General features: G+C 38.1%; 3 protein-coding genes across 7 annotated transcripts in view; 1 reads left to right on the top strand and 2 right to left on the bottom strand.

The window, feature by feature from the left end:
• Positions 1–6,016, bottom strand: part of LOC310726012 (thialysine N-epsilon-acetyltransferase-like) — a 9,633-nt gene extending 3,617 nt beyond the window's left edge. The window contains exons 1-2 of one of the 2 annotated variants that reach the window (XM_083541157.1): positions 5,585–6,016; positions 4,831–5,130 (exon numbers count right to left, since the gene is read on the bottom strand). In XM_083541157.1, the coding sequence (XP_083397283.1) occupies positions 4,831–4,893 (63 nt within the window). In that variant the 5' untranslated portion in view covers positions 4,894–5,130; positions 5,585–6,016. Of the gene's footprint in view, positions 1–4,830; positions 5,131–5,277; positions 5,385–5,584 lie in introns of those variants that run through there. The other variant, XM_083541156.1, reaches the window with a different exon arrangement.
• Positions 5,128–6,700, top strand: LOC310726014 (uncharacterized protein; the record flags this gene model as incomplete). Of its 3 annotated transcripts, XM_083541160.1 has the most annotated exons (3): positions 5,524–5,588; positions 6,008–6,117; positions 6,363–6,700. In XM_083541160.1, 3 exons carry the CDS (start codon positions 5,524–5,526, stop codon positions 6,527–6,529), a joined length of 342 nt encoding a protein of 113 aa, XP_083397286.1. In that variant the 3' UTR covers positions 6,530–6,700. The 3 variants fall into 3 exon arrangements, 1 of the variants encoding a protein (XP_083397286.1); XR_014533610.1 differs by lacking the exons at positions 5,524–5,588; positions 6,008–6,117 and adding an exon at positions 5,128–5,240; XR_014533611.1 differs by lacking the exon at positions 6,008–6,117 and having other exon boundaries at positions 5,532–5,588.
• A 1,055-nt stretch (positions 6,701–7,755) lies between these two features.
• Positions 7,756–10,649, bottom strand: LOC310726013 (thialysine N-epsilon-acetyltransferase-like). 2 transcript variants are annotated; one of them, XM_083541158.1, is made up of 6 exons: positions 10,554–10,649; positions 9,340–9,391; positions 9,110–9,193; positions 8,497–8,595; positions 8,083–8,123; positions 7,756–7,945 (listed from the first exon to the last, which is right to left on the bottom strand). In XM_083541158.1, exons 1-6 carry the CDS (start codon positions 10,614–10,616, stop codon positions 7,772–7,774), a joined length of 513 nt encoding a protein of 170 aa, XP_083397284.1. In that variant the 5' UTR covers positions 10,617–10,649; the 3' UTR covers positions 7,756–7,771. The 2 variants fall into 2 exon arrangements, with proteins under 2 accessions (XP_083397284.1, XP_083397285.1); XM_083541159.1 differs by lacking the exon at positions 10,554–10,649 and adding an exon at positions 9,541–9,874.
• Positions 10,650–11,851: the final 1,202 nt, after the last annotated feature.

The raw sequence follows: 11,851 nt of genomic DNA, 5'->3' as shown, positions 1-11,851 counted from the left end.
GATCAGTCAGGTTTCTGGCCTGTCGCTGAGAAACACAGAGTTTGAGCTCCCTCCAAAGATTCTCTATTGGGTTTATGTCTGGAGACTGGCTAGGCCACGCCAGAACCTTGATATGCTTCTTACAGAGCCACTCCTTGGTTATCCTGGCTGTGTGCTTCGGGTCATTGTCATGTTGGAAGACCCAGCCTCGACCCATCTTCAATGCTCTAACTGAGGGAAGGAGGTTGTTCCCCAAAAGGAGGTTGGGCCCCGGTCATCCTCTCCTTAATACAGTGCAGTCGCCCTGTCCCATGTGCAGAAAAACACCCCCAAAGCATGATACTACCACCCCCATGCTTCACACTAGGGATGGTGTTCTTGGGATGGTACTCATCATTCTTCTTCCTCCAAACACGTTTAGTGGAATTATGACCCAAAAGTTCTATTTTGGTCTCATCTGACCACATGACTTTCTCCCATGACTCCTCTGGATCATCCAAATAGTCATTGGCAAACTTAAGACGTGCCTGGACATGTGCTGGTTTAAGCAGGGGAACCTTCTGTGCCATGCATGATTTCAAACCATGACGTCTTAGTGTATTACCAACAGTAACCTTGGAAACGGTGGTCCCAGCTCTTTTCAGGTCATTGACCAGCTCCTCCCGTGTAGTTCTGGGCTGATTTCTCACCTTCCTTAGGATCATTGAGATCCCACGAGGTGAGTTCTTGCATGGAGCCCCAGTCCAAAGGGAGATTGACAGTCATGTTTAGCTTCTTCCATTTTCTAATGATTGCTCCAACAGTGGACCTTTTTTCACCAAGCTGCTTGGCAATTTCCCCGTAGCCCTTTCCAGCCTCGTGGAGGTGTACAATTTTGTCTCTAGTGTCTTTGGACAGCTCTTTGGTCTTGGCCATGTTAGTAGTTGGATTCTTACTGATTGTATGGGGTGGACAGGTGTCTTTATGCAGCTAACGACCTCAAACAGGTGCATCTAATTTAGGATAATAAATGTAGTGGAGGTGGACATTTTAAAGGCAGATTAACAGGTCTTTGAGGGTCAGAATTCTAGTTTCTATGGTATCACCTCATTAACCGTCCATGTGGAAACATTGCAAAGGTTCCGTTTGGTGTCCTGGTGATTTATGTCATTTAAAACACTATAATTACTTTAAAACGTTTACAAGAATATTTTGTCTTCATGCTCTATGTTAAGTTTGGTTTCACAAATAATGAACATGCAATTGCATTAAAAAAAAAGTTTTCCTAATTCCAACAGCTTTTCCTCACAATTCCGAGTTTATTTCTCGTAATTCTGACTTTTTTTGTCCTTGCAATTCTGACATTATTTCTCAAACATCAAATATTTCTAGTACATCCACATTGTGGAAAGGGTCATTATATTGTTAATATAAAGCAAAAAGTCCTTGGAAAGGACATTAAATTTACACATGATGTTTAAAAAAATGGATAATACATTTCTTTATATTATTTAGTAAAATGTATGACCATGTTATACAACAAAATAATTGAACAGGTAATCACACTGTGTGGCCAGAAATACACCATTTTCTTTGTAATCCTGGTTTATCCTCCTTCACTATTTAACCAAGTAAAACTATACCATTCTAAACTATTCCATTCTAAATATTTACAGTGAAAGTCATTGGTATAGTTTTACTTGGTTAAATAGAGACCTAATAATAGACCTAAAAAAGGCTTGATGGCTGTAAGATTATGGAGTGAGAACACAGAGTACCCATGCTGACCTCTGTGCACCATTCAAACCACCTTCATGTGGGCATGAAATGTAGACCATGGAGAAACCTAGAGAAGCTGATGGCTTCAGGATGCACTATATAAAAAAAACGTAAAGTGGACTCCTTCATGGCAACTGTGATCCTTAATGGCGTTGGCAAAATAGTTCATGAAAGTATGCAGATAGGGTTACATACTTAAATTGCATACAAAATATCTGATTTAAGTAAGTTTTGGGTGAACTGTCTTTTAACCACCATTTTTTGACCACAACATACCACAAATCCATTATTAAATGTTGTTGAAATCAGCAACAATTACATTTTATTATTTTACAGAAGACCTAATTTTTTTTATATTCAAAGTATGTAAACTTTTTTTTAATGCTAAAAATATCCGACTATGAGCATTCCACTGTCACGTTCTATTTTGGTCTCATCTGACCACATGACTTTCTCCCATGACTCCTCTGGATCATCCAAATAGTCATTGGCAAACTTAAGACGTGCCTGGACATGTGCTGGTTTAAGCAGGGGAACCTTCTGTGCCATGCATGATTTCAAACCATGACGTCTTAGTGTATTACCAACAGTAACCTTGGAAACGGTGGTCCCAGCTCTTTTCAGGTCATTGACCAGCTCCTCCCGTGTAGTTCTGGGCTGATTTCTCACCTTCCTTAGGATCATTGAGATCCCACGAGGTGAGTTCTTGCATGGAGCCCCAGTCCAAAGGGAGATTGACAGTCATGTTTAGCTTCTTCCATTTTCTAATGATTGCTCCAACAGTGGACCTTTTTTCACCAAGCTGCTTGGCAATTTCCCCGTAGCCCTTTCCAGCCTCGTGGAGGTGTACAATTTTGTCTCTAGTGTCTTTGGACAGCTCTTTGGTCTTGGCCATGTTAGTAGTTGGATTCTTACTGATTGTATGGGGTGGACAGGTGTCTTTATGCAGCTAACGACCTCAAACAGGTGCATCTAATTTAGGATAATAAATGTAGTGGAGGTGGACATTTTAAAGGCAGATTAACAGGTCTTTGAGGGTCAGAATTCTAGTTTCTATGGTATCACCTCATTAACCGTCCATGTGGAAACATTGCAAAGGTTCCGTTTGGTGTCCTGGTGATTTATGTCATTTAAAACACTATAATTACTTTAAAACGTTTACAAGAATATTTTGTCTTCATGCTCTATGTTAAGTTTGGTTTCACAAATAATGAACATGCAATTGCATTAAAAAAAAAGTTTTCCTAATTCCAACAGCTTTTCCTCACAATTCCGAGTTTATTTCTCGTAATTCTGACTTTTTTTGTCCTTGCAATTCTGACATTATTTCTCAAACATCAAATATTTCTAGTACATCCACATTGTGGAAAGGGTCATTATATTGTTAATATAAAGCAAAAAGTCCTTGGAAAGGACATTAAATTTACACATGATGTTTAAAAAAATGGATAATACATTTCTTTATATTATTTAGTAAAATGTATGACCATGTTATACAACAAAATAATTGAACAGGTAATCACACTGTGTGGCCAGAAATACACCATTTTCTTTGTAATCCTGGTTTATCCTCCTTCACTATTTAACCAAGTAAAACTATACCATTCTAAACTATTCCATTCTAAATATTTACAGTGAAAGTCATTGGTATAGTTTTACTTGGTTAAATAGAGACCTAATAATAGACCTAAAAAAGGCTTGATGGCTGTAAGATTATGGAGTGAGAACACAGAGTACCCATGCTGACCTCTGTGCACCATTCAAACCACCTTCATGTGGGCATGAAATGTAGACCATGGAGAAACCTAGAGAAGCTGATGGCTTCAGGATGCACTATATAAAAAAAACGTAAAGTGGACTCCTTCATGGCAACTGTGATCCTTAATGGCGTTGGCAAAATAGTTCATGAAAGTATGCAGATAGGGTTACATACTTAAATTGCATACAAAATATCTGATTTAAGTAAGTTTTGGGTGAACTGTCTTTTAACCACCATTTTTTGACCACAACATACCACAAATCCATTATTAAATGTTGTTGAAATCAGCAACAATTACATTTTATTATTTTACAGAAGACCTAATTTTTTTTATATTCAAAGTATGTAAACTTTTTTTTAATGCTAAAAATATCCGACTATGAGCATTCCACTGTCACGTTCTATTTTGGTCTCATCTGACCACATGACTTTCTCCCATGACTCCTCTGGATCATCCAAATAGTCATTGGCAAACTTAAGACGTGCCTGGACATGTGCTGGTTTAAGCAGGGGAACCTTCTGTGCCATGCATGATTTCAAACCATGACGTCTTAGTGTATTACCAACAGTAACCTTGGAAACGGTGGTCCCAGCTCTTTTCAGGTCATTGACCAGCTCCTCCCGTGTAGTTCTGGGCTGATTTCTCACCTTCCTTAGGATCATTGAGATCCCACGAGGTGAGTTCTTGCATGGAGCCCCAGTCCAAAGGGAGATTGACAGTCATGTTTAGCTTCTTCCATTTTCTAATGATTGCTCCAACAGTGGACCTTTTTTCACCAAGCTGCTTGGCAATTTCCCCGTAGCCCTTTCCAGCCTTGTGGAGGTGTACAATTTTGTCTCTAGTGTCTTTGGACAGCTCTTTGGTCTTGGCCATGTTAGATGTTGTTGAAGTTAAATGTTGTTGAAATCAGCAACAATTACATTTTATTATTTTACAGAAGACCTAATTTTTTTTATATTCAAAGTATGTAAACTTTTTTTTAATGCTAAAAATATCCGACTATGAGCATTCCACTGTCACGTGATGTAAGAAAAGATCTTAATAATGTAACTTTTTTCTTTTTTTTTTAATCCAAAAAATAGTTCGATATAAATGAACTGATGCAGAAAGGGCTTAGTTTAATATATTAATTTTCACGTACATTTCTTATTGTAAATAATAAAATCAGTATACCTACAAATAGCAAGTAAGGGCAAAACCGTTTTTGTCTCCACAATTTTGTAACACTAAAATCAAAGACCCCTGGGAACTACTATTTATGAAATTTGACGTCTATCCAAAAAGCTTCTGATGTACTGAGCTCAATTCACTTTTATCTTGACCGCTTACTTACTAATATCATGCGGCTGATGTCTTCAGAGTCCTCAATGGTGGCGCTTCGAATTGTGAAGTCCATTTTTAATTTTTAACACAGTGACAAGCGCACACAACCCTTCAAATTAACTTCATAAAGTGTCTAAACCTAGAACAAAAATTGATGAGGAGTAACAGTCTCCTTGTGTTCCTTGTGCTGAGCGAGATGAATCCACAGCGCCACCTGGAAGCTCTCATTTATCGGCTGGCCCGGCTCCTTTGCAACCATGGCAACCATCTTCTGAGTGTGACTCAAGTTTATTTTTGGAGCTTCATAGACCTAGAAGTGTGCCAAAGATATAAAGTTTAGGAGTTTTGTTTCTTAATTTACTTATGAAAATCAAGCAAACAAATAAAACCGGCTGGTGAGTCGACGGCGCCGCCATTTTGGTAAGGCCAGCTTTCCTTGTAATACATAGACTTTTACCAAGACATTTAATGCCGATTGTTATTTATATTTTTCATTTTCTGTGATTCCTGTGTTTGCGATGTGTGCAAAAGTGTAAACGAAATCAATGTGTAAGGGTTTGATGTGCATTTTAAGTTAAAATACAAGGTTCGGAAAAGGTTATTTTATTAAATAAAGATTAACAATAGATTATATAGACCTTTTCAATATGGCGGATGTAGCGGACCAAAGTGTTGAACACACAATGTGTGACTTCATTTGCAAATGGCGATACAAACTCCACTACAGCAGGTGGGTATTCCAGAAAGCAGACTATGTGACATACCTGGGTAAGTTTAAGGGCACGTTTAATGGTATGTAAGCGAATATCCTCCGCTTTCGGTTCCAAAAACGGAGGTAACTTTCAGGGTATGTAAGTAGCCATAGCAACGTATGCTCTGAACATAGCGTGCTCCGGATCAGGTTCAGTCTGAAGATCAGGCTATGCAGAGCACTTTGGAGAGGCAACTGTGTGTAGGGCAGTTCGTACAGTATGCGTTGTACTCAAACGGTTCCTACACAATTTTGTGCATTTCCCTGGCCACAAACCACTGGGTCATTAAACAGGAATTCCACAGAGTGGCGCAATTGAGCTTTCTATTATATTCTATGAGAGCATTTTTGTTGCATAGCACTTCTTTACCCATATATTACTGTATACACCCACAATCATTTAATGTTTCTAATTATATAAGTTTTTAAATTTTAGGATTCCCAAATGTTATTGGGGCATTGATGGAACCCACATTCCTATTAAAGCTCCTTCAGTCACTAAAGGAGAATATGTTAATAGGAAGTCAATCCATACCATCAATATTGGTATGTCACAATAATATTTTTGGTGCTAAATCTTTTGGGGTTTATACCATTAAAATTTCCCTCATCACTGGTCCCCACTAAATAGGTAAAGTGATGCCACCCACCTCACCACTAATGTCGAAGTCAAATGACCAGGGTCTGTGCATGATGCCAGAATGTTTAGGAGTGATCATTGTGCCCCATATTTCAACAGGGTATATTTAGCCCTGCACAATGTGTGTTATTTATATCATTTTACACTTCAGGTACCAATATAGGACAATTCAATGGTTACTTGTTAAGGGGACAGAGGTACCTTTCACTGACCTATATGATGACACCCTATCCTGAACCTGACCTGGGACCACAGGCACAATTCAACCTGGCTAACACCAGAACACAGGTAAAAGTAGAGGTGACCGTAACATCCTGAAAGCAAGTTTTTCAGTGACTGTGGTTTTAGGGTCAGCCCAGAGAGGCCATGTGACATCACAGCTGCTTGTGGTGTTCTTCACAACATTGCCACAATGAGAGGCTTGAGGGCCCCGCCACCTCTTGATGACAATGGCTAAGAGGAACCCCCAGTAGACCAAAGCGATGGCAGGGTTGTGAAATAAAATAATTTAACAGTCAAGAGTTGTTGTTTCTTTATTTGCTGTATTAAAAAAAGGCACTGTTGTAATGTATTTATTGCTTTACATTCCAATCAACAACAAATGACAGATTAATGTTCACATACTGTTTCCCACCTTAAGCTGATGTTCCAGTATTTTAATTTAAAGTCTTTAAATTCAAGTCTTCAGGTTTTCCTCAATTTAAATATGTATAAGGTCCATCTACATCTCACATTTTCTAATTTGCCTTTGACAGTAGACCTTATACAGTTCTTTGGCAGGAAAGACAAAATAATTTAACACGATAAATTCTGTAATACAATTACAGACCAATTATTCAAATGAGAAAGGATAGCTCCAGAAAAAGTCTTACACTGCTAAGATTCTGTTTGGAGGTACATGGACCCTCATCTGCATGTACATCCCCAGCCATATTCTCTAACTTGACAGACAGTTCTCTTAGGGGGTGGGGTGGGGTATCATACTGCTATGTGCCTCCCTGCATTTTCAATTTCTGTCATACATTAATTTTTCTTTTATAATATTGCAGGTAAATATTCAAATACCTATTGCATGATTGTAATCGTTTATATTCACAGTCTAGTCAGAAATTCAACCATTTTTTAAAAGTGGAATTTTATAAAAGCAGATTTGATTTCATTTAGTCTGTTTTCCAGAATATAGTTGAAACAACATCTGTTGGGTTTTCCCAGGTCAACACATAACTTTGGGTATGAAAGAATTTCTTTCTTACTTTCTAACAATATTTATTGGTTAACAGAATAAAAGATGTAGGATCACCTGAATAGTTAATGCTTCATATATATATATATATATATATATATATATATATATATATATATATATATATATATATATATATATATATGTATGTATGTATGAAAAATTAAAAAGAAATACAAATTTAAGTGTCTACACCCAAAATCAACTTTCATTACATATAACTGGATTATAGTCAAGAATACAGGTAGTCGTCGATTTACGATTGTAATTTGGTCGTAAGTAGAGTAGGCTATATGGCAATGACTATAACCTGAAATCTAGCACCCTCTATCGGCCATCTTTTGAAAGGCATCCCCGTGACAGCACATGTAGTGGTAACCCTGTTCAGAGGTCAAGTCAATTGAACCCTGTTTCTGGTAGAAGGCCAGCGCTGACTTGTTCCGGTTTATTGCAGTAAACTTGAGTTGAGTACAACCAGCAGCCTGTCCTAGCTATTATTAAAAGAAAAAAAAATAATATTCATTATATTCTATAATGACAGAATATTATAATAGATATTACATTTAAATGCACATAAAATTTATTTATTATTTATCTGAAAAACAGATGTTTAGAAAAGATACCTTACCTGTGCAACTTTGCACATCAATGCCTTGCCAATGCCTTTTGCTGGAAGATAAATCAAGGACATGAAATTAGTTGGAATTAGAAAAAGTTCCGATTTTTTAAATAAATTACAGTTTGTGAAAAAAATTAACTGAAAACTTTTTTTGTTTAAGTCTGTTAAGTCTGTAAGTAAATACATTTTCAGTAAACACATCAGAAATGTAAATTCACTCAACAGAAAAAAAGGGACATCAGGGATTGTTTGGGCAATTAATGGTTCTGAAATTCTTAAGGAGTCCTCTAAGGAACATTTTTTCCCCGAGAGGTAAGGTACGCTTTAAGGTGGTGGAGGGATCCTTTTTTACAAAAAAAAAAAGTTTTAAGACCATGTAAAATATTGTATTAATTCAAATGACAACAAAAGTACTACATTTACCTCTAAACTCTGGCATAACATACAAGTCCTCCATGAATACAGCTCGGCCTTTCCAGCTATAAATGTAAAAGTACATGGAAAAACCTACTTTCTTATGACCTGAAATAGACACACATACACGTTTCACAATACATACACATATTTAATGACTGAAATTACTAATTTTCTTCTCATCAAAGAACCAAAAATAGTTTTACAAATTATTAGTCATGTAGCTCCTATATGTAGATACAGATGACATAGATGAGTGCGTTCTCAGAGATAAAGCTTCAGTTTGTCACCCCAAAGCGCTCTATTATTTGCCATTCTTAGTGACTCCTTAAATGTTCTATATGAAACCAACAACACAGGATTTCTCTGGAGAGAAAGCCGGAGCCATCAAAACCATCTAACCACCCTTAAATAATATTTTTTAAGACTGCTTTATTAGCAAACATACAGAGACAAAAGCTACTATATATTTAGCCCTGCATATACCAATATTTACCTGTATTCACCTTTATTGAGGTAAGTGCATAAATAAGAAAATCATAACGCAGATAAAATCAGGTACTTTACTAACACTATTATTGCATGTTTAAGATATCAGACTGTGTGTTGATCAGATTCTCACCATCTTTGGTCTTGTGCTGTTCTGGAACCTCAGCAATTAAAGCATGGAAAAATGGGTTTTGAGAGAACCCATCCTGTTTGAGGTCTGCAGTGAGGAATAAATAGCATTTTAGCAATTACATGTGCAATACATTAATAGATTGCCAAAATGACATTCAGTCCTATCTATATTTGTAGTATGACATGACAAATTAACTTTAAAATAAACTTTTTACCATTAATATAATATACCTTTTAGTGTAATCATGACCTGATCAGAAATATTCTCATACTCTGCCAGCTCCTGTATGAGATACAAACAAACAAAAAAGGGTTAATATTAAATATCCATCTCTCTGTATCAAAGCAAATATTATTTGGTTTCCTGAATCCAATCTTATGGCTAAAGTATGCTGTTCATTTTAATGGGGCTTATTTGGGCAAAATATTCACATTTAAAGTTTTGTATTTCATGTTGTAGTAACCTAGTAGTTTACAAATCTGTGTAAATCTGTGTTAGTGAGCACTTCTTCTTTACCGAGATAATCCATCCACCTCACAGGTGTAGCATATCAAGATGCTGATTAGACAGCATGATTATTGCACAAGTGTGCCTTAGGCTGGCCACAATAAAAGGCGAATCTAAAATGTGCAGTTTTATCACACAGCACTATGCCACAGATGTCGCAAGTTTTGAGGGAGCGTGCAATTGGCATCCTGACTGCAGGAATGTCCACCAGAGCTGTTGCCCGTGAATTGAATGTTCATTTCTCTACCATAAGCTGTCTCCAAATATATATATATATATATATATATATATATATATATATATATATATATATATATATATATATATATATATATATATATATAAATCCTTTGTGTAGACCAGATAGGTGGTGATGTGACAGTATGTTGAATGATTTGCTAGCAGACATTGTACAAAGTTAACATCTATATATTAGTTTTGAATTTCATGGATGTTAAAACATATAACTTTATAGTAAAATAGGTTATTGTGATTCTCTGCTATTCACATATAATGGTAAAAAAATAAAAAAAAGTCTGCCGACTAAGTAATCTTTTTTTAGTTTCTTTTTTTAATCTCCTTGGGGAGGAATAAGAGAACAGTCTAGCTAAATATTACTACTAATAATAATTCGTAATATAAAACATCAAATGTACTATAGAAAATCTCAAATTGTGCTAATGATCTATGTGTGTATATAGATCCTTATAATGGACCAACAACAATAATAATAATAATAAATAATATGAATAATAAAATGTATAACTATTTTGTTATGATAACTGCAAATGAGCATTTAAGTGCCAAAGCCTTTCTGTCTCAACCCTTTAATGGCAGCAAAAGGCCAAAAGCCATTGGGAACATCGGCCTTTATATCTTAATGAGATAAAATAAAAGATGACCTCGCAATTGTGTGAAATCTGAGCCGCTTACTTACTGACACCATGCGCATGATGTCCTTACAGTCCTCGTGAGTGGCGCTGCGAATTGTGAAGTCCATTTTAGTCCAAGCTTTAAACACACACACACACACACACACACGTTACACAAAAGACATGAAAAAATTACACTTTTCCACGACGCTGCCAGGAAGGTCCCACTTACCTGTGACGTAGCTTCCTGTGTTTGACTTGTTTGCATCTCTCTCGGCGTCTTTCAAACAGTCTTTCAAACAAACTTTGCTATCTTCTTCTTTTCGGCTTCTCCCGTTAGGGGTCGCCACAGCGGATCCTCCGCACGTTTGTTTTGGCACATGTTTTACGCTGGATGCCCTTCCTAACGCAACCCTCCCCAATTTATCCGGGCTTGGGACCGGCACTAAGAGTGGCTGGGGATGGTTCCCTGACCGGGAATCGAACCCGGGTCGCAGCGGTGGGAGCGCTGCATCTTAACCACTAGACCATCTATCCACCCGTTTTTCCTCTTTTAATAATCCTTAATTGTTTTTGTCTTCCTGACTTGTGCCTGTAGTTAGTTAACTCGACTATAACTAGTGTTGTTTATATTTATTTTCTCTCACTCACATCTCTGTATAATAAATCTGTTCGTGACGATAAGCACTATGCCGGTTGTTTGTCTGCATTCGAGCACAGGTGGGGACTCGTTCGAGTTGCAAACGGTGGCGTTGGAGATGGAGGCATTGGAGAAACAGATTCGCGAGCTGCATGTAAAGCATGCGCGGCTGCGAGAGCGGAAAGCGGCGCTGGAAACATCCCAGGCGGACGCGCACTCATCCCAGGTAAACTCCCGGGTTGAACCTAACGCTCCCAGCACATCAACTCCGCGTGCTTCTCTGCCCAGGCCCAGCGCACCTACAACTCCGGCACCGGTGCAACATGGACCCTGGATGCGGCCGCGGCGTAAGAGACAAGCCAAGCCCCGATCGAGGACGTCTCCACCTCCACCACCGGCCTTCGAGATCTCGACCGAGAACCGCTTCGTCCCCCTCCGCGAGACGGAACGCGATACTGTTATTTTTGGAGATTCCATCGTCCGGCATGTCCGCGCTACCCGAGCTAAAGGTAAGGTGCACACTCGCTGTTTTCCTGGTGCTCGTGTTCTGGATGTCGCTGGGCAGGTACCCGCGATCCTGAACGAGAACTTCGGAGCGGTTGTTCTCCATGCCGGAGCAAACGACACCAGGCTGCGGCAAACGGAGATCTTAAAGAGGGACTTCAGGTGGAGACGGTACGCAGCACATCACCCACAACGAGGATCATTGTGTCAGGACCTCTT

This window comes from Silurus aristotelis (genome assembly GCF_946808225.1).
Source record: "Silurus aristotelis genome assembly, chromosome: 5".
Taxonomy (NCBI): Eukaryota; Metazoa; Chordata; class Actinopteri; order Siluriformes; family Siluridae; genus Silurus; species Silurus aristotelis.
The sequence above is the reverse complement of the archived record's forward strand: the minus strand, read 5'-3'. Positions and strand labels throughout refer to the sequence as shown.

Coding starts and splice junctions, on each gene's coding strand:
- LOC310726013 (XM_083541158.1), bottom strand. CDS start 10,616: ATGGACTTCACAATTCGCAGCGCCACTCACGAGGACTGTAAGGACATC. Junction 9,194..9,339: donor GGTCATGATTACACTAAAAG/GTATATTATATT, acceptor TCCTCACTGCAG/ACCTCAAACAGGATGGGTTC. Junction 7,946..8,082: donor TGATGTGCAAAGTTGCACAG/GTAAGGTATCTT, acceptor TTTTAATAATAG/CTAGGACAGGCTGCTGGTTG.